The sequence below is a fragment of the Leptodactylus fuscus genome, chromosome 2 (genome assembly GCF_031893055.1).
Source record: "Leptodactylus fuscus isolate aLepFus1 chromosome 2, aLepFus1.hap2, whole genome shotgun sequence".
Lineage (NCBI taxonomy): Eukaryota > Metazoa > Chordata > Amphibia > Anura > Leptodactylidae > Leptodactylus > Leptodactylus fuscus.
In genome coordinates, this window is record NC_134266.1 from 273,001,922 (window position 1) to 273,024,987 (window position 23,066).

Here is a 23,066-nt window from a genome sequence, read left to right on the forward strand (position 1 = left end):
GAGACCACACAGTGCACATATAGCCCCTATGGTATCACCACTATGGAAAGGTGGGTACATGGCTAAGAGATGGAGGCCGGAAGTGTCAGCCGATACAGGGCCCCCCAGGGGTGGGAAAGAGAATTGCAAGTATGACTGTAGTCCTGACTTTTATTCTTCATGAATCAGGAGGCTCAGGATGATAACACATACAGGCTCATGGTAAAAATAATATATACTATATACAACCCAGCTCCGCTACATGACCTCAACCCAAATAAGTCAAGAGGTGTTAGTCATGTTATACCCAAGTAACACCCCACCAGGCCATGGACGGGCGAGCGATTCTGCTGGTGTGACAGTATGTAGCCCTAGAGTTCTGCAATGGGAGATGAGCTCATCATATACAATGTATACAAAGATGGAAACAATGTATCTAAGGAGAATCAGCAGTAATCACAACGAGGAGTCACATGATCAATGGAAAGCGGGACACAGGGCGAGCGGGATATACCTTGGCTAGAGAAATTCTCATAGCACTGACAGGAGAAGGTTCAATGTCCACCAGAGGAACAGCGCTAAAACTCTGACCGCAGGAAGGACGGAAACAGAGACAGACAGACGGAAGCGGGTTAGAACATAGAGACAGACGTTACCTATAGCCTCATACACTAACACTAACTAACACAGGACATAGGAGCAGTATTATATTCTTGTACATAGGAGTAGTATTATAGTAGTTATATTCTTGTACATAGGGGGGCAGTATTATAGTAGTTATATTCTTGTACATAGGAGTAGTATTATAGTAGTTATATTCTTGTACATAGGAGTAGTATTATAGTAGTTATATTCTTGTACATAGGAGGTAGTATTATAGTAGTTATATTCTTGTACATAGGAGGTAGTATTATAGTAGTTATATTCTTGTACATAGGAGCAGTATTATAGTAGTTATATTCTTGTATATAGGAGCAGTATTATAGTAGTTATATTCTTGTACATAGGAGTAGTATTATAGTAGTTATATTCTTGTACATAGGAGGTAGTATTATAGTAGTTATATTCTTGTACATAGGAGTAGTATTATAGTAGTTATATTCTTGTACATAGGAGTAGTATTATAGTAGTTATATTCTTGTACATAGGAGTAGTATTATAGTAGTTATATTCTTGTACATAGGAGTAGTATTATAGTAGTTATATTATTGTACATAGGAGCAGTATTATAGTAGTTATATTCTTGTATATAGGAGCAGTATTATAGTAGTTATATTCTTGTACATAGGAGTAGTATTATAGTAGTTATATTCTTGTACATAGGAGTAGTATTATAGTAGTTATATTCTTGTACATAGGAGGTAGTATTATAGTAGTTATATTCTTGTACATAGGAGTAGTATTATAGTAGTTATATTCTTGTACATAGGAGGTAGTATTATAGTAGTTATATTCTTGTACATAGGAGTAGTATTATAGTAGTTATATTCTTGTACATAGGAGGTAGTATTATAGTAGTTATATTCTTGTACATAGGAGCAGTATTATAGTAGTTATATTCTTGTATATAGGAGCAGTATTATAGTAGTTATATTCTTGTACATAGGAGTAGTATTATAGTAGTTATATTCTTGTACATAGGAGGTAGTATTATAGTAGTTATATTCTTGTACATAGGAGTAGTATTATAGTAGTTATATTCTTGTACATAGGAGTAGTATTATAGTAGTTATATTCTTGTACATAGGAGGTAGTATTATAGTAGTTATATTCTTGTATATAGGAGCAGTATTATAGTAGTTATATTCTTGTACATAGGAGTAGTATTATAGTAGTTATATTCTTGTACATAGGAGGTAGTATTATAGTAGTTATATTCTTGTACATAGGAGTAGTATTATAGTAGTTATATTCTTGTACATAGGAGGTAGTATTATAGTAGTTATATTCTTGTACATAGGAGCAGTATTATAGTAGTTATATTCTTGTACATAGGAGGTAGTATTATAGTAGTTATATTCTTGTACATAGGAGTAGTATTATAGTAGTTATATTCTTGTACATAGGAGGTAGTATTATAGTAGTTATATTCTTGTACAATAGGAGCAGTATTATAGTAGTTATATTCTTGTATATAGGAGCAGTATTATAGTAGTTATATTCTTGTACATAGGAGTAGTATTATAGTAGTTATATTCTTGTACATAGGAGGTAGTATTATAGTAGTTATATTCTTGTACATAGGAGTAGTATTATAGTAGTTATATTCTTGTACATAGGAGTAGTATTATAGTAGTTATATTATTGTACATAAGAGCAGTATTATAGTAGTTATATTCTTGTACATAGGAGCAGTATTATAGTAGTTATATTCTTGTACATAGGAGTAGTATTATAGTAGTTATATTCTTGTACATAGGAGTAGTATTATAGTAGTTATATTCTTGTACATAGGAGGTAGTATTATAGTAGTTATATTCTTGTACATAGGGGCAGTATTATAGTAGTTATATTCTTGTACATAGTAGTATTATAGTAGTTATATTCTTGTACATAGGAGATACTATTATGGTAGATATACTTGAAGCTAGGGGGCAGTATTATATCACTTACATCTATGTGTTTCTTACCGTATCACTATCACATGGCTGGAACTGAAATGGCTGAGCTTTGTGAAACACTGGATTCTCCTGGATGAATAGCTGGAGGTTGTAGTCCCGCATCACCTACAAATAGTGAGACATTTAGTGATGATCCAGAGACGTCCGCTGCGGTGGATTTATACCCACACACCAGTAATATTACTGCAGGCCCATCCAATAGCGATCCATGTGTGCTGCTTTATTACAAACAAAATTCTGAAAAATGTCTAAAAGGCGGTTAAAAATAAAAAAAAAAAAGCCCCCGATATCTGTGCAGGATGAGAGCAGCGAGCATCGCCCCATGTGACCAGAACGTGATGGAACATGCAGGATGTACAGAACTGGAAAATATAAAGCAAGCAATGGCTGACTGAATCTTAGTGATCTGTGAAGTTCTTACCGAGGAAGGGAATTTCAGCTGCATGAAAGCCTGGAACATCAAAGAGGAGGGGGATGCGTGTGTTAAGTCGGGAACAAGGAGCAGACAGAATGAAGGTTGTTAAAAGGGAGAGCGGAAATAGATTTTTCATCTTATATACTCCAGTCACATCCAAAGCTGCAGTCAAATTTCACAGTTTTTCTTTACTGCCCCCTGCTGGCTCACTGTGAGTAATGAGGCACTTCTTCATAGGTGCACTATAGAGCGGTCCAATGTGTTATAGGGTGGCAGCACTGCACAGACCTGACTGACTACATGAATCAAATAGTAGATTTCTGAATGCAGCTCTGGATGTGACTGGAGTATCACAACCACAATTGCAGATCAGGTTGTGACTACAGCATAAGACAAGTTACAGGTTTCAGTATTAAGACTTAAAGAGGACCTTTCACCAACTCCATCGTCTCACAGGGGTGACTCTTCTGATTCCAGTGCAGTTGGAATGATTTCTCTAGCTCCCACCATTCCTGAAGAATCAGTGCACTTCGTATATTCCCACTAGACTCCCTAATGTGCAGTGGGTGGAGTCAGGCTGGAGCAGGAAAAGGGGCGTGACTCAGCTCTGATTGGATCTCTGAGTCACACCCCTTTTCCCGCTACTGCCTACCAACACCCCACTTGACATTAGGGAGTCTAGATCACATATCAGGGACCAAGACTTACAGCACCGATTGCTCCAGAACGGTGGGGGGGGGGGGGTACAGGAGAAATTCTAGCTTTGTCGTAACAGAAGAGCAGCTCCTATTAAAGGGATGGATATAGTAAAGTGGGGAAGGGTCCTTTATAAGTCGGAGACCACAGTTAGATAGGGCATCAAAATTTACAATAGAGCAATGCACTGGGCTGGGAAACCAGATTAGTGTCAGCCCCACAGTATTCTGACCCAGGACCCCCCTCGACCTGGTCATGTAGACCACTCACCCGGCTGGAGGTCTCCAACAAATACTGGAATGTGCTCTGAACGGCCTGACACGTCTCCAGCTCCGTCCGGCTGAACGCCATGAGATAGTCCTTCAGGTGGTCGTACACGTTACCATCCAGGGTCTATCGGGAAACAAGAGGGGCAGTGAGACCATCAGTGAACAAAACAGGAGCCCAAAGAGCAAAGATTCCCAAAAGCTACCACTGAACATGTGCCAGTCAGACTGCAGCGCCCCCAGCAGGTAGGGCCTGGGTTCAAGTGCAACCTCTGCACCACCTATAGTTGTCCCCACATCAGCAGGTTCACCCAAAATGTATTTCTATACAGATACAATTACAATAAATTCCTGCCGACACAGCTGATGGGTTTGTTACAATGTATCAGTGAACTGTGAACCAAATATGGCAGCAGCACAGAAGTCTCTTTGCTGTGACAAGGGCGTCCTGCTGTCAGAGAATGGAAAAAACCTTGGATTCCCCCACAGGATGTTCTTATAGATGCAGGTTCCTCCTCCAGGTTCGGGACCCCTCCGCCTCGTGGTCACTGGGCATGTGCAGCTCTCTTCATTCATTTCAAGGGGATTTCCAAAAAAACAAACACGCTCACTCTGCAGTTTTTGGAACTGCATCAGAAGTGAATAGAGACACATGCACGCACGCACGGTCACGGCTCAGGGGTCCTCCAACCCTGATTTACGCAATACGCGGTTGGCATCTGCATTTATAAGACATTTATGACGCCACAGCTGAGGATCTGTTACAATTGTATCCAGTGTGAGTAGTACATGGGACCAGCTCGTCCCTTGCACTGATACAATGTAACAAACTGTCTCTATTTTTGTTCATCAAAGTCAGGACCCTGGGGTGTCATGGGAGACTTCTCTAGGAAGCTCCTGGGACGGTGACCTTTGCCCTTTCACAGCTCCGTCATCTGAGCGGTGACATTACCGTCCTAATCCAGCGGGGCTGGAATCTGTAACCGGAGAGAACTTCAAACACTAGAAAAACACTGGAGAGCACCCAACAGGGGGCAGTAGAGACCACACAGCATGGCCGCCCTCAGCCTAGATCAAATGAGCGCCACCCTGCGACATGTACAGAACTACAACCCCCAGCATGCCCTGCCAGCCACAGGTACTATGTACTGAAGGCCTTTCAATGATAGGAACAGTCATTAAATTTTCCTTCAAGTAAGAGAACGTTCTCATCCAGCTGAAGGTTTGTTACAATGTATCAGGCTGCAGTAGAGCCGTGTGCCGATACAGCCTGGACGATAACACATCCACTCTTTATTTTACAGACTAGATTGAACATCAGGGGGCGCTAAAACACACAGAACTGGGCTAGGGGTGCAGTGCATGGGACTCGCCAGCAGAGGGCGCCAGAAGAATCCTCAGTATATGGGGTAGACATGTAGCCAGTGGGTAAGGAGGAGATGTATCCTATAGGTATAGGGGTGCAGATGCGGATCCAAAGACCACCCTGCTATATAAGAGGGCGCTAGTGTTACAGGGTCAGGTGACATTCTGGGGATTGGAGCATTAAGGCTAAAGGGGAAATGCAACAAAACCTTCAGCCGCGTGTGAACAGGTCTGTGAAATGGGTTACTTATTGGAATATCAACACGGTGCAATGTATTTTATTCAGATCAATGAGGTTTGTGACTTAATTGGACAAACCAGCCCCTCACTGTGACATCATCAGTGATTTAAAGATAACCCAACCCCTCACTGTGACATCACTAGTCCTATAAAGTGGGCCCAGCCCCTCACTGTGACATCACTAGTCCTATAAAGTGGGCCCAGCCCCTCACTGTGACATCACTAGTCCTATAAAGTGGGCCCAGCCCCTCACTGTGACATCACTAGTCCTATAAAGTGGGCCCAGCCCCTCACTGTGACATCACTAGTCCTATAAAGTGGGCCCAGCCCCTCACTGTGACATCACTAGTCCTATAAAGTGGGCCCAGCCCCTCACTGTGACATCACTAGTCCTATAAAGTGGGCCCAGCCCCTCACTGTGACATCACTAGTCCTATAAAGTGGGCCCAGACCCTCACTGTGACATCACTAGTCCTATAAAGTGGGCCCACCCCTCACTGTGACATCACTAGTCCTATAAAGTGGGCCCACCCCTCACTGTGACATCACTAGTCCTATAAAGTGGGCCCAGCCCCTCACTGTGACATCACTAGTCCTATAAAGTGGGCCCACCCCTCACTGTGACATCACTAGTCGTATAAAGTGGGCCCACCCCTCACTGTGACATCACTAGTCCTATAAAGTGGGCCCAGCCCCTCACTGTGACATCACTAGTCCTATAAAGTGGGCCCAGCCCCTCACTGTGACATCACTAGTCCTATAAAGTGGGCCCAGCCCCTCACTGTGACATCACTAGTCCTATAAAGTGGGCCCAGCCCCTCACTGTGACATCACTAGTCCTATAAAGTGGGCCCAGCCCCTCACTGTGACATCACTAGTCCTATAAAGTGGGCCCAGACCCTCACTGTGACATCACTAGTCCTATAAAGTGGGCCCACCCCTCACTGTGACATCACTAGTCCTATAAAGTGGGCCCACCCCTCACTGTGACATCACTAGTCCTATAAAGTGGGCCCAGCCCTCACTGTGACATCACTAGTCCTATAAAGTGGGCCCAGCCCCTCACTATGACATCACTAGTCCTCTAAAGATAACCCAGCCCCTCACTGTGACATCACCAGCAATCTAAAGTAGACCCAGCCCCTCACTGTGACATCACTAGTCCTATAAAGTGGGCCCAGCCCCTCACTGTGACATCACTAGTCCTATAAAGTGGACCCAGCCCCTCACTGTGACATCACTAGTCCTATAAAGATGACCCAGCCCCTCACTGTGACATCACTAGTCCTCTAAAGTGGACCCAGCCCCTCACTGTGACATCACTAGTCCTCTAAAGATAACCCAGCCCCTCACTGTGACATCACTAGTCCTATAAAGATGACCGAGCCCCTCACTGTGACATCACTAGTGCTCTAAAGATAGCCCAGCCCCTCACTGTGACATCACTAGTCCTATAAAGTGGACCCAGCCCCTCACTGTGACATCACTAGTCCTATAAAGATGACCCAGCCCCTCACTGTGACATCACTAGTGCTATAAAGTGGACCCAGCCCCTCACTGTGACATCACTAGTCCTATAAAGATGACCGAGCCCCTCACTGTGACATCACTAGTCCTATAAAGATGACCGAGCCCCTCACTGTGACATCACTAGTGCTCTAAAGATAGCCCAGCCCCTCACTGTGACATCACTAAGCATCTAAAGTGGACCCAGCCCCTCACTGTGACATCACAAGGCCTCAAATAAACCCGCCCCTTCACTATGACATCACTAGTCCATCCCAGATATTCCACCTCCCACACTATAGCATCACCAGATCTACCCATATAATTCAACCTCCTAATTGTGACATCACCAGATCTCCACAGATAACCGAGCCCCCACTGTGACATCATCAGATCTCCACAGATAACCCAGCCCCTACTATATGACATCACTAGGCCTTCCCACATAAAGCAGCTCCTCACTATGACATCACCAGTATCCCCCAGATAACCCTGCACCCTCACTATGACATCACCATCACCCCGGCTGTGGTATCCGGTCACCCTATGCACAGTACAGTATAATTGCCCGCTGGCGTCTATTGTACTCACATCTACCTGTCACTCACCAGGCGGAATCCCTTCACCCGCCACAGGTGCAGGACAGTTATGGGAGGGTGCGTTTTTTTTGTTTTTCTTTCTTACTCGGATTACAGGTTTTACATATAATGAATAGAATCCCGTGTCAGTCCTACTGCAGAAGGAAGAGCAAACAAACTGTGCCGTGACAAGTCGCGCTGAGCAAGTCATTCACTGACAGCGAACAGAGATCTCGTGACACGGCGACACATTGAAGAATGTATCATTCCCTATACTGAGCGCCCCCTTATGGCTGTGGTCAGGGTTACACAGACGGTTGGTATATTTAGCCATCTGTCTCACCAGCCGCAGCGGGCACAGGAAACAGGTGGGGCGCAGGGAAGGAAGGGAAGGATGGCGACCCCCCCTCCCCCCAGTGACCCCATAAATCTGTAATCTCTTCATCACTTCTAGACAATATGACTAAATCCAAACAACTGTGCGGCAGCGACAATGAGTCACGGCCAGCAGGACGTCCTATCCTTTCCTGGGAAAGTTGGGTAAAAGCAAATATAGCTCCTACATAGCTCTCACACAGCTTTCCCAGATACCTGAAAGGCAGATTTGCTCAGCAGCCTAGTTATTACATCCCACCCCCATATCTCTTTAGTGGAGCAGAGCTGCAGTGTAAAGCATGGTACAGACTACCTTACACTACACACGCAGTCCCTGATCCTAGCTGTGCCCTAACCTAGCCCTGTGTATACTGACACTATGGCGAGAGCTGGGCCCCCGGGTAGGTCACCTGTCACCCCCACCCCTGACCACATCTGGACGAGACCCTCACACTTTCCTTGCCAATATTAGAACAATCGTACGATGACATCAGCTGGCTCAGTTCCTCGCCCCGTCTCCGACCCTCCGAGTACAAAGGAAGGAGGAAGTGCGATCAGACGAGCCGCCTAAACACGTCCCCCGGCCGCACAATACAACAATGTGACCACCTAAAGCAGTGCCATTGTGTGAGTGGCTACAAAACTGGCACCAATGTAAGGTGCCCCACCCCACAGTATGTAGCGCATGGGGTACCCTCACCTTCATGGTATTGGCCAAGTCCGTCTGGTAATAGCGGTCCTGATGGGCATTGGCGGCTGCCAGGGTGAGGAGATAATCGTTCCGGGCATGGGTGGCTTTGGCGTTACATTCCTGTCTCCGAGCTTTTAACTGGAAAGATAACAAAATGGCGTCAAAATTAGAAACTCGAAACGCGTGACCCCAATGGAATTGAATGGGGAACCACATGACTATCTTGGTCTCCGTTCCCTTCTATTGGACTAATAACAGAATCATTCAAAATTGGCCCACAATAACGGACTAGTGACATGGCCGCCGGCACTCACCTTCACATTCGCCTTCTGTAAACTTATTCTAGACTGGAACAAGCTGAGCTTGGATCTACGAATACAAAAAGAAAAAAAATTAAACAATTAAATTTCAGAATAAATTTTTTAAAAAATAAGGAATTTCATTTTTGTCACTTTCATTAGGCTTAGTGGTCGGAGTGAAAACTGCAGGATATAACCAGATTCATTAAAATTCCTGTTTCTATCAAAAATTCTAAGCTTAACGATAAACACAACCCTTTTAATTGTTATTGTTATGGATCAGCCAACAACCACTTGCTGATGGTTTCCAGATCACAGGTTGTATACTAGGTGGCGCCATACGCTGCTGCAGCGCCTCTTTCTCTATACGGGAGCCCCCACAGAATATAGACGTAGAGATGGGAGCTAATCTCCAGCCGCCTCAGATCGCAGACACTAATCCTGCGCGGGTTCACTCAGAGAGTGAATATAATCCTACAGCTCCTGCATTCCACAGACACAATGCGAGGGGCGGCCGACATTCACAGGCTGCTAATCTGCAAAAGGCGGGTGACGTCAGCGCGACGCACCATGAACTGAACTCCAGCAACCGCATGCAACCTGGTCCAGAGGAGGACGAGGCCATGTAGTGCCGCACCGAGCAAAGGTAAGTCCAGGATATTGGATGTGATAGCTACTGAGCTGTATATCATCCTATTGTTGTGTGCTCTGCAACACTAACACATCCTGAGCTTCCCGATCTATGAACGGAATTCCAGAAATGCAGTAAAGACTGACACAGTCATAAGCAGAAAAAAAAGAGAGAGGATGAGAAAATGATCTACTACTACAATGCAAGACAAGCGCCATGTAAAGTGCACTCAAAATGCCAAATAAAAAAACCCATAAAAAACACAAATATTTCTACTACTTTCTAATAGAATCGGGTTTTGGCTCATCAACTTTAAAACTCCTGTTTGCTGTGAATGAAAGGAAACCTGAAGCTTAACCAGGTGAAATACCGTATAGAGGACACGAAAACGTAATAACCACAGTAAGGGCCACTGCAAAAATATAGATAAATATAGAAAATACGACGCAGGTACGAATAACACCAGTGTATTGTGGGGAAAAATCTGACCTTCAGAAACATAAGGAGGATGAGTGACAAACTTGTTCTACAAGGATAAGTCAGGCGCCACTGTTACCATGACAAGAGGGAAGCGCAATGGTGTTATATAGTAATGTCAGTCACTACTGGTAGAAACAAGATTGATGCAGCATATACTGCCCCTATGTACAAGAATATACTACTACTATAATACTGCCCCTATGTACAAGAATATACTACTACTATAATACTGCCCCTATGTACAAGAATATACTACTACTATAATACTGCCCCTATGTACAAGAATATAACTACTACTATAATACTGCCCCTATGTACAATAATATACTACTACTATAATACTGCCCCTATGTACAAGAATATAACTACTACTATAATACTGCCCCTATGTACAAGAATATAACTACTACTATAATACTGCCCCTATGTACAAGAATATACTACTACTATAATACTGCCCCTATGTACAAGAATATACTACTACTATAATACTGCCCCTATGTACAAGAATATACTACTACTATAATACTGCCCCTATGTACAAGAATATACTACTACTATAATACTGCCCCTATGTACAAGAATATACTACTACTATAATACTGCCCCTATGTACAAGAATATACTACTACTATAATACTGCCCCTATGTACAAGAATATACTACTACTATAATACTGCCCCTATGTACAAGAATATACTACTACTATAATACTGCCCCTATGTACAAGAATATACTACTACTATAATACTGCCCCTATGTACAAGAATATACTACTACTATAATACTGCCCCTATGTACAAGAATATACTACTACTATAATACTGCCCCTATGTACAAGAATATACTACTACTATAATACTGCCCCTATGTACAAGAATATACTACTACTATAATACTGCCCCTATGTACAAGAATATACTACTACTATAATACTGCCCCTATGTACAAGAATATACTACTACTATAATACTGCCCCTATGTACAAGAATATACTACTACTATAATACTGCCCCTATGTACAAGAATATACTACTACTATAATACTGCCCCTATGTACAAGAATATACTACTACTATAATACTGCCCCTATGTACAAGAATATACTACTACTATAATACTGCCCCTATGTACAAGAATATACTACTACTATAATACTGCCCCTATGTACAAGAATATACTACTACTATAATACTGCCCCTATGTACAAGAATATACTACTACTATAATACTGCCCCTATGTACAAGAATATACTACTACTATAATACTGCCCCTATGTACAAGAATATAACTACTATAATACTGCCCCTATGTACAAGAAAATACTACTACAATAATACTGCCCCTATGTACAAGAATATACTACTACTACAATAATACTGCCCCTATGTACAAGAATATACTACTACTACTATAATACTGCCCCTATGTACAAGAATATACTACTACTACTATAATACTGCCCCTATGTACAAGAATATACTACTACTACTATAATACTGCCCCTATGTACAAGAATATACTACTACTACTATAATACTGCCCCTATGTACAAGAATATACTACTATAATACTGCTCCTATGTACAAGAATATACTACTATAATACTGCCCCTATGTACAAGAATATACTACTACTATAATACTGCCCCTATGTACAAGAATATAACTACTATAATACTGCTCCTATGTACAAGAATATACTACTACTATAATACTGCCCCTATGTACAAGAATATACTACTACTACTATAATACTGCCCCTATGTACAATAATATACTACTACTACTATAATACTGCCCCTATGTACAAGAATATACTACTACTATAATACTGCCCCTATGTACAAGAATATACTACTACTACTATAATACTGCCCCTATGTACAATAATATACTACTACTACTACTACAATACTGCCCCTATGTACAAGAATATACTACTATAATACTGCCCCTATGTACAAGAATATACTACTACTACTATAATACTGCCCCTATGTACAATAATATACTACAACTACTATAATACTGCCCCTATGTACAATAATATACTACTACTACTATAATACTGCCCCTATGTACAAGAATATACTACTACTACTATAATACTGCCCCTATGTACAATAATATACTACTACTACTACTACTACAATACTGCCCCTATGTACAAGAATATACTACTATAATACTGCCCCTATGTACAAGAATATACTACTACTACTATAATATTGCCCCTATGTACAATAATATACTACTACTACAATACTGCCCCTATGTACAAGAATATACTACTACTACTACTACAATACTGCCCCTATGTACAAGAATATACTACTACTATAATACTGCCCCTATGTACAAGAATATAACTACTATAATACTGCCCCTATGTACAAGAATATACTACTACTACTATAATACTGCCCCTATGTACAAGAATATACTACTACTACTATAATACTGCCCCTATGTACAAGAATATACTACTACTATAATACTGCCCCTATGTACAAGAATATACTACTACTACAATACTGCCCCTATGTACAAGAATATAACTACTATAATACTGCCCCTATGTACAAGAATATACTACTACTACTATAATACTGCCCCTATGTACAAGAATATACTACTACTACTATAATACTGCCCCTATGTACAAGAATATACTACTACTATAATACTGCCCCTATGTACAAGAATATACTACTACTACAATACTGCCCCTATGTACAAGAATATACTACTATAATACTGCCCCTATGTACAAGAATATACTACTATAATACTGCCCCTATGTACAAGAATATACTACTACTATAATACTACTCCTATGTACAAGAATATAACTACTATAATACTACTCCTATGTACAAGAATATAACTACTATAATACTACCCCTATGTACAAGAATATAACTACTATAATACTACTCCTATGTACAAGAATATAACTACTATAATACTACTCCTATATACAAGAATATAACTACTATAATACTGCTCCTATGTACAAGAATATAACTACTATAATACTGCTCCTATATACAAGAATATAACTACTATAATACTACTCCTATGTACAAGAATATAACTACTATAATACTGCTCCTATGTACAAGAATATAACTACTATAATACTACCTCCTATGTACAAGAATATAACTACTATAATACTACCTCCTATGTACAAGACTATAACTACTATAATACTACTCCTATGTACAAGAATATAACTACTATAATACTGCTCCTATGTACAAGAATATAACTACTATAATACTGCTCCTATGTACAAGAATATAACTACTATAATACTACTCCTATGTACAAGAATATAACTACTATAATACTACCTCCTATGTACAAGAATATAACTACTATAATACTACTCCTACGTACAAGAATATAACTACTATAATACTACTCCTATGTACAAGAATATAACTACTATAATACTGCTCCTATGTACAAGAATATAACTACTATAATACTACCTCCTATGTACAAGAATATAACTACTATAATACTACCCCCTATGTACAAGAATATAACTATAATACTACCTCCTATGTACAAGAATATAACTACTATAATACTACTCCTATGTACAAGAATATAACTACTATAATACTACTCCTATGTACAAGAATATAACTACTATAATACTGCTCCTATATACAAGAATATAACTACTATAATACTACTCCTATGTACAAGAATATAACTACTATAATACTGCAGTAATATACAGTCTCTCCTGGTTGTAGCGGGTCCAGTGTGCGCTCAGTCACATCCACTTCTTCCGCCTCTCAGACTCGGCCAAGTGCAGCGCTCAATGAGTGATTGTGAAGTGGCGGCCTCCTCAGCTAACAACATTGGGCAGCGGGCACTCACTTGGCATCAATGTCGGCTTTCTCTCGCATTCCATGAGCCATCTGCTCGGCCTCATAGTACTTCTTTTTGGCCTTGGCTAAATCCTTCACTGTCTCCTGGAGTTCCGTCTGGATCTTCGTCAGCTGGTCCACGCACTGCAAAACAAAAACCCCCAGCGTGTATTATTGTAGCATCTGACCAGGGGAGGCCGATTCCCATCATCCGAAGCTTCTAACCAAATATTATGCTTGGAGGATGAGAACAAGAACGGGATTATGATAGGAGCAGCCCTATAAAAAGAGCTTACGTACATAAGCTCTTAATATATGAACTCTTACCCAGCTTTCCCAGGCTCCTGAATAACATATATGACTATTTCTACACTCATAGAAACCCCACTGCCACACATCTACACGGAGACAGATTAAGGACAGTGAGCGCAGCTCTGGAGTATAATATAGGATATAAATCAGGATCAGTACAGGATATGTAATGTATGTACACATGACTGCACCAGCAGATTAGTGAGCGCAGCTCTGGAGTATAATACAGGATAGGTAATGTAATGTATGTACACAGTGACTGCACCAGCAGATTAGTGAGCGCAGCTCTGGGGTATAATACAGGATAAGTAATGTAATGTATGTACACAGTGACTGCACCAGCAGAATAGTGAGCGCAGCTCTGGAGTATAATACAGGATAAGTAATGTAATGTATGTACACAGTGACTGTACCAGCAGAATAGTGAGCGCAGCTCTGGGGTATAATACAGGATAAGTAATGTAATGTATGTACACAGTGACTGCACCAGCAGAATAGTGAGCGCAGCTCTGGAGTATAATACAGGATAAGTAATGTAATGTATGTACACAGTGACTGTACCAGCAGAATAGTGAGCGCAGCTCTGGAGTATAATACAGGATAAGTAATGTAATGTATGTACACAGTGACTGTACCAGCAGAATAGTGAGCGCAGCTCTGGAGTATAATACAGGATAAGTAATATAATGTATGTACACAGTGACTGCACCAGCAGAATAGAGAGCGCAGCTCTGGGGTATAATACAGGATAAGTAATGTAATGTATGTACACAGTGACTGCACCAGCAGAATAGTGAGCGCAGCTCTGGAGTATAATACAGGATAAGTAATGTAATGTATGTACACAGTGACTGCACCAGCAGAATAGAGAGCGCAGCTCTGGGGTATAATACAGGATAAGTAATGTATGTACACAGTGGCTGCACCAGCAGAATAGTGAGCGCAGCTCTGGGGTATAATACAGGATAAGTAATATAATGTATGTACACAGTGACTGAACCAGCAGAATAGTGAGCGCAGCTCTGGAGTATAATACAGGATAAGTAATGTAATGTATGTACACAGTGACTGCACCAGCAGAATAGTGAGCACAGCTCTGGAGTATAATACAGGATAAGTGTCACGGGATGGTTAGAGTCTATACTATAGGCCATGTGTAATATATATTTCATGTGGAATGTATTCTCTAACCTGTTGTAAACATCAGTGTGTAGTTGGCTGATTCGGGTCTAGTGTGTTAGCACATTGTATGCAAATACCTCTAACTAGTGAGGACCAGTGAGGACAATGGGTGGAGATAATCTGATCAGTGTCTCCAAGAAGATGTTGGATGGTGCATTGTCCATAGTAGACAGGGAGTCTGCTCTCCTTGGTATAGGTGAGGGGGGAAGGATCTGTGACTCAGCCCTTCCCACCCACAGATATAGGTGTAACAGTTTTAGTATATAGTTATAGCTAGCAGTTAGTATGTGTTAGCCGGCCTGTGCACAGCTCTGCAGAGAGCCAGAATTTAGTTACAGGACCAAGGAACCAAAGCTATCATTGGATTGTGACTTCTGTGGACTTATTGTTATTACGGTTGATGTGACCGCTGCCGGCTACTAACTTTGTGGATTACAATAAATTGCTGTTGTCTCCCGACCTCTTGCGTCCGTGTTGATTCAAAAGACCATCCGGAGGAAGACGTATACCTTTGCTCCGTGACAACTGGTTGGCAGCGGTGGGATCAACAGCGGACAGCGAGATGGACTACAGCAGCTCAGCGATTAATGGAGCCACAACCTCAGAATACAGGAACTGGACTATGGCAAGTCTACAAGTAAGGGCCCGGGAACTAAACCTGAGTTACCAGGGAAGAACGAAAGAGCAACTGATGGAGGCACTGGAGGAGATGACCCTGCAAAGCGACCATGAGGAGGGCTGCCCCCAGGAGACTGGAGAGATACGGGAGTGGCAGGTACAGACCCAAAAGAGCAGATGGGTTGTTTTGTATGAGGAGGAATTGGCAGTGCTGGGGCTAGGAGCAACTGCAGAGCAAAGGAGTAGAGCATTACAGAGGGCTCAGGAAACGGAGAAGGAGGAACAGTTCTTTTCCCAGTGCCCCGCTGAGATCCGTGAGTGGGTGCTGGAACGGAACCCAGCCACAGTGGAGCAAGCTGCTTCCCTTGCAGATGAGGGCCTGACCATCAAGCCGCAGTGGAAGAGGTTGTTTGCAGAGGAGCGGAAAACTACCACAGTCCGCCAGACACCCTTCAGCCAGCCACCCACCTTTCGTGTCCGGCCTCAGGATTACAATTCCCCCTCTACCCCTGCCCCAGCCCATCGGCCTCCAGCTATGAACAACCCTGTCCCTAGACAACGACCCACTGGAAGAATGCTAGAGCGCAGATGTTTTGGGTGCGGGCGGCCTGGACATTTGCAAGCTAGCTGCCCTGCTAACATGGGGGCACGGGCCACCGTGGCATCCCGGCCTATTCACTACCTGGGAACCACCCCTAGGACAGAAAGTTTGGCCCCATTTCCAGATGACTCCATGAATGACCCATCTGTTCCACCTCCAGGGGTCTATGGGATTCAGCCTTCCGCCACACATCCCGCAAACCTTCAGAGGAAGCACTTGCAGGAGGTCCTACTGGATGGCCGAACAGTTGTTGGATTCCGGGACTCGGGAGCTTTCCTAACGGTAGCGGACCCCCGAGTTGTGCGACCCGAGGCCCTAGAGGAGGGCCCTGGCCTTTCTATCAAGTTGGCAGGGGGTACTCAAAGACGTATTCCTAAAGCTACCGTGGAACTCGACTATGGTTATGGACCAAAACGATGCACAATTGGTGTGATGAGCGGGCTGCCGGCCGATGTTCTGTTAGGCAACGATGTTGGAAATCTACAGTGCCACTTTGTGGGAGCAGTGACCCGAAGCCAAGCTCAGAGAGACACCAACATGGATCCACCGGATTTTCTGACAGATGCCAGCCCTTCAACCCTACAACTTTACCATTCAGTACCGCCGAGGGAACCAACACCAGAACACAGATGGGTTATCCCGGCAGGAGGAAATATGAGCTATAGAGACTGATGTGCATTCCCCAATTTACCTGTGTAGGCCAATTGTGTCATGCACATGTTTTGAGAGGGGGAGGGGTTGTCACGGGATGGTTAGAGTCTATACTATAGGCCATGTGTAATATATATTTCATGTGGAATGTATTCTCTAACCTGTTGTAAACATCAGTGTGTAGTTGGCTGATTAGGGTCTAGTGTGTTAGCACATTGTATGCAAATACCTCTAACTAGTGAGGACCAGTGAGGACAATGGGTGGAGATAATCTGATCAGTGTCTCCAAGAAGATGTTGGATGGTGCATTGTCCATAGTAGACAGGGAGTCTGCTCTCCTTGGTATAGGTGAGGGGGGAAGGATCTGTGACTCAGCCCTTCCACCCACAGATATAGGAAGTAACAGTTTAGTATATAGATGTAGCTAGCAGTTAGTATGTGTTAGCCGGCCTGTGCACAGCTCTGCAGAGAGCCAGGATATAGTTACAGGACCAAGGAACCAAAGTTATCATTGGATTGTGACTTCTGTGGACTTATTGTTGTTACGGTTGATGTGACCGCTGCCGGCTACTAACTTTGTGGATTACAATAAATTGCTGTTGTCTCCCGACCTCTTGCGTCCGTGTTGATTCAAAAGACCATCCGGAGGAAGACGTATACCTTTGCTCCGTGACAATAAGTAATGTAATGTATGTACACAGTGACTGTACCAGCAGAATAGTGAGCGCAGCTCTGAAGTATTATACAGGTTAAGTAATGTAATGTATGTACACAGTGACTGCACCAGCAGAATAGTGAGCGCAGCTCTGGAGTATTATACAGGATAAGTAATGTAATGTATGTACACAGTGACTGTACCAGCAGAATAGTGAGCGCAGCTCTGGAGTATAATACAGGATAAGTAATGTAATGTATGTACACAGTGACTGTACCAGCAGAATAGTGAGCGCAGCTCTGGAGTATAATACAGGATAAGTAATGTAATGTATGTACACAGTGACTGCACCAGCAGAATAGTGAGCGCAGCTCTGGAGTATTATACAGGATAAGTAATGTAATGTATGTACACAGTGACTGTACCAGCAGAATAGTGAGCGCAGCTCTGGAGTATAATACAGGATATAGCTTACCTTCTTCAGCTGCTGCTCCTTGTACAGTTTCACCGTCCTGGCGGGTTCGGAGATCAGGTTTCTATAGTTTTCGCAGATGTTGATCCTGGATTGCGCCACTTGTATCGTCCCTTCTAGGAAGGATTTCCATACTGTGTAGATGTTCCTGATAGTGAAGACACGGGTCAGCTCACAGTATATACTGTATGTGTCATGGCTATACACACAGTTCACAGTTAAATACAATCTATTGCTCTCTCTGTTATCAGCCATTTGGGGTTGGGAGAGGAGGACCGCGGTGTTCTTTAGTACAATGATCCTCTCCGCTCCCCATGACCTGGATATTGTATGGTAGAACTCAAATAAACTATCCACAGAACATCTCCATTATTGTGCTTCTTCAAGACAGTGTCGTTACAATGTATCAGCGCAGTCAATCCTCTTTTTCAAAATCCCTCAGCATAAATTGGTGGAAGCATTGCTTTGTACCCCCAGCTGTGTGAGCAGGACTAGACCGGGGTCGTTTTATTTCCCTTGGCACAGAATGTATGGAGGAAGGAGTTCCATTCACTGACAGCCAGCAGTGATAGTGAAGGGATGATACAAAGTGGCAGAACTTTCCATTACAGAGGTTGTACTGGATTATAAAGCATGGCGGCTGGGCTTGTGGGGTGTTCCCAACAGGTAGGGGTCCCAAAGAAGGACAACCTGTGACGTGTGACGGGTCAGGGGCTTCCAAGGTCATCATTGACTTGGGTGGCAAGTGAAGGCAAACCCTTCTGGTGTAACCACAGAGGAGAGCTACTGTAAAGCAAACTGCTGAAAAAGTTCCTACTACCTATAATACGCCAGTGACAGCACAGATAGGACATGACAGCTGGCCGTAGTCGCAGACTGGTCGGCCCATCATTGCTGACCTCCGATGGGCCGGTGAGCACCAGATCTGGACCATGGAACAATGGAAGAAGATGCTTGTCCTGACAGATAACGTGTTACATGATGGGGCCTGCGGGGTGCGTGTGCGGTACTTAGCTGGGAAAGACACGGCACTAGGGCGATTTGGAAATAGATTGCCCACAGTATACAATGTACAGGCAGAGATATAGCGCTATATACCAGGACATTATACAGGTCAGGACTCTTGAAGACAACAGTTGAGTCTGTGGCTCTACTATTAGGGTGCCCGCCTCTCGTATACAGGGCTCTGGGTGCGAGACCCGGAACAGACATGGATGGGGGGATCTCTATGGAACATCTTCATTCGTGCTGATGGGACTATTGTGGTTCCCCGAAAGTAGGACACCCCCTGAAAGTAAGACATGGGCTGCTATGAAGATGGGAAGGGTAAGTAGCCTACCTCCCCCCCTCCACTACACTACACTATCTACTACTGGCAGTCATGCCGGCGCTCCGCTAAGTGCCGGCATGACCGCTGGTTGTCATTAGACATCCCCCGAAAATAAGACAGGTCCTATATTTAGGACGACAATTTAATATAAGACACTGTCTTATTTTCGATGAAACACGGTACTACCTATTAAGGCAGCTGGGAGGAAGTCAATATTACCCGGGTATGGAGGTCCAACAAACCTGAACATGCCTTGGAAACATGGGAGAATTTACATGTCTGGCAGATATTACAGCACAGTCCACAAGGGGCTATTCAGGATTACATGGTGTCAGTGACGTCACTACCGGGGTAGCAGCTGCCACAGAGTCCAGAAAAGTAAGCGGCCCGGCCACAGGCGCTACCGCCGCGTTTTTTAAATTTTTTTTTTTTAAATAGGCCGTAACGGGCCCCATTTACTTACCTCTCCGGGCACGTTTCTGGCCTACTAGTGTGACATCCCGTACTTCATTGAAGATGGCAGACATCAGTGGAGAATGCAGTGGAGCCGGGGATAGGCAAGTAACATTGTTTTTTTATGTTTTATCTCCCCCATTGGGTCTCCGATTATTATACTCTGAGGTCTGAAAAGACCCCAGAGTATAATAATTGTTCATGTGTGTCCACAATGGGACATAATACTGTGTGCAGGGGCCACTATGGGACATAATACTGTGTGCAGGGGCCACTATGGGGGATAATACTGTGTGCAGGGGCCACAATACTGTTGCAAGGGCCACTATGGGACATAATGCTGTGTGCAAGGGCCACTATGGGACATAATACTGTGTGCAAGGGCCACTATGGGGGATAATACTGTGTGCAAGGGCCACTATGGGGGATAATACTGTGTGCAGGGGCCACTATGGGGGATAATACTGTGTGCAGGGGGACACTATGGGGGATAATACTGTGTGCAGGGGGACACTATGGGGGATAATACTGTGTGCAGGGGGACACTATGGGGGATAATACTGTGTGCAGGGGCCACTATGGGACATAATACTGTGTGCAGGGGCCACTATGGGGGATAATACTGTGTGCAAGGGCCACTATGGGGGATAATACTGTGTGCAGGGGCCACTATGGGGGATAATACTGTGTGCAGGGGCCACTATGGGGGATAATACTGTGTGCAGGGGCCACTATGGGGTATACTACTGTGTGCAGGGGCCACTATGGGACATAATACTGTGTGCAGGGGCCACTATGGGGCCATAATAGTGTGTGCAAGGGCCACTATGGGGCCATAATACTGTGTGCAGGGGCCACTATGGGGCCATAATACTGTGTGCAGGGGTCACTATGGGGGATAACACTGTGTGCAGGGGACACTATGGGATATAATACTGTGTGCAGGAGCCACTATGGGGGATAATACTGTGTGCAGGGGACACTATGGGATATAATACTGTGTGCAGGAGCCACTATGGGGCCATAATACTGTGTGCAGGGGTCACTATGGGATATAATACTGTGTGCAGGGGCCACTATGGGACATAATACTGTGTGCAGGGGCCACTATGGGGGATAATACTGTGTGCAGGGGCCACTATGGGGGATAATACTGTGTGCAGGGGTCACTATGGGGGATAATACTGTGTGCAGGGGCCACTATGGGACATAATACTGTGTGCAGGGGCCACTATGGGACATAATACTGTGTGCAGGGGCCACTATGGGACATAATACTGTGTGCAGGGGCCACTATGGGACATAATACTGTGTGCAGGGGTCACTATGGGGGATAACACTGTGTGCAGGGGCCACTATGGGACATAATACTGTGTGCAGGGGCCACTATGGGACATAATACTGTGTGCAGGAGCCACTATGGGGCCATAATACTGTGTGCAGGGGTCACTATGGGATATAATACTGTGTGCAGGGGACACTATGGGGGATAACACTGTGTGCAGGGGCCACTATGGGACATAATACTGTGTGCAGGGGTCACTATGGGATATAATACTGTGTGTAGGGGCCACTATGGGGTATAATACTGTGTGCAGGGGAGGGGGGGGGGAAGAGGATGTTGGTCGGGTGGGGTGGGACCCATGTCAAGAGTTCACCACGGGGCACTGCCATTCCTAGTTACGCCACTGCATGGCGTCTCGTTCTTGTAGTGAGCACCAAAGCTATCAGACGCATCACCGAGTCCAGGGCACCTTGTATTGTCACATTTGTGTTCCATCTGGTGGTAACACAGCAGGTGTGTGTGTGTGTGTGTGTGTGTGTGTGTGTGTGTGTGTGTGTGTGTAAGATTAAACCTAAAACGTGTCGCACTACATTCACAAAAGATCCCACGTTTCTATCATGGAGGACGCAGTAAAACAATCATAATCTATCTCAGAATTATTCCATTGTGTCGGAAGGAAAAGTTCAAAGAAGCAACGAAACGCAGTAAGTGCAGGTAATCCGCGGCGAGCTTTTATCTGTTATTATGTGGCAGGAAATGTAAGCTTATGGGATCCATAACAATATATTATAGGACATGTCAATGCACAGCCCAGTTCACACTCACAGGATTGCTCAGAATTTGTCTCTAACGTTCCCGGAATACAAGTATCTGGATATTAGAATCCTACAGCTCGGATAGGACGTTGCGTTACCTGTACTCGCTGCGCTCCTCCGGTTTCACTACAGGCCACTCTTTCTTCAGGTATTGGCTCGCTAACTTCTGAATGGTCTGCGGAAGGAGAAAGACAATGGATTAGAAAACGGATTGCTCTTAAAGGGGCGACAACATTACCCTTAAGTACAGTATGAGGATGGGGATACAAGTCCAGTCTATCACCCGCCATCATCTATTCTAGTACGGTATATAACATATCGCCATCTATAGGTTCTTCTGTGAGATACGGCGCCATCATCTATTCCCAGCCCTACAGAAATATTCGAACCCTTCTCTGCCATTGCGCGTCCGTCTCCGCAGCGGATTTATCTGCGCAGAATGACAGACAACGTGGTGGCTGAACGGCGGACTCAAGAAGTGTGCGACACCCAGACACAGTGTCAGCACAGACCGTATCACGTGCTATAGGCTTGGACTCGGGTACACTGGCAGATCAGCGGCACAGACACGACACCTCCATGATCCGAATTAAAGGGACGGCAAAATCTGCTGCCTGGCCAAAACATCCAGCGCGGTCAGCAGCCTCGTGGTCACAC

General features: G+C 43.9%; 1 protein-coding gene across 3 annotated transcripts in view; it reads right to left on the reverse strand.

Moving 5' to 3' along the window:
• The window catches only part of FCHSD2 (FCH and double SH3 domains 2), an 83,259-nt gene that overhangs the window by 15,707 nt on the left and 44,486 nt on the right, over positions 1-23,066 (reverse strand). Inside the window, exons 4-12 of one of the 3 annotated variants that reach the window (XM_075266279.1) lie at positions 22,508-22,584; positions 18,530-18,674; positions 14,046-14,179; positions 9,047-9,101; positions 8,742-8,870; positions 3,982-4,104; positions 3,022-3,051; positions 2,610-2,705; positions 494-565 (exon numbers count right to left, since the gene is read on the reverse strand). In XM_075266279.1, coding sequence (XP_075122380.1) covers positions 494-565; positions 2,610-2,705; positions 3,022-3,051; positions 3,982-4,104; positions 8,742-8,870; positions 9,047-9,101; positions 14,046-14,179; positions 18,530-18,674; positions 22,508-22,584 — 861 coding nt within the window. The remainder of the gene's footprint in view (positions 1-493; positions 566-2,609; positions 2,706-3,021; positions 3,052-3,981; positions 4,105-8,741; positions 8,871-9,046; positions 9,102-14,045; positions 14,180-18,529; positions 18,675-22,507; positions 22,585-23,066) is intronic. The other 2 variants (XM_075266280.1, XM_075266281.1) reach the window with 2 other exon arrangements.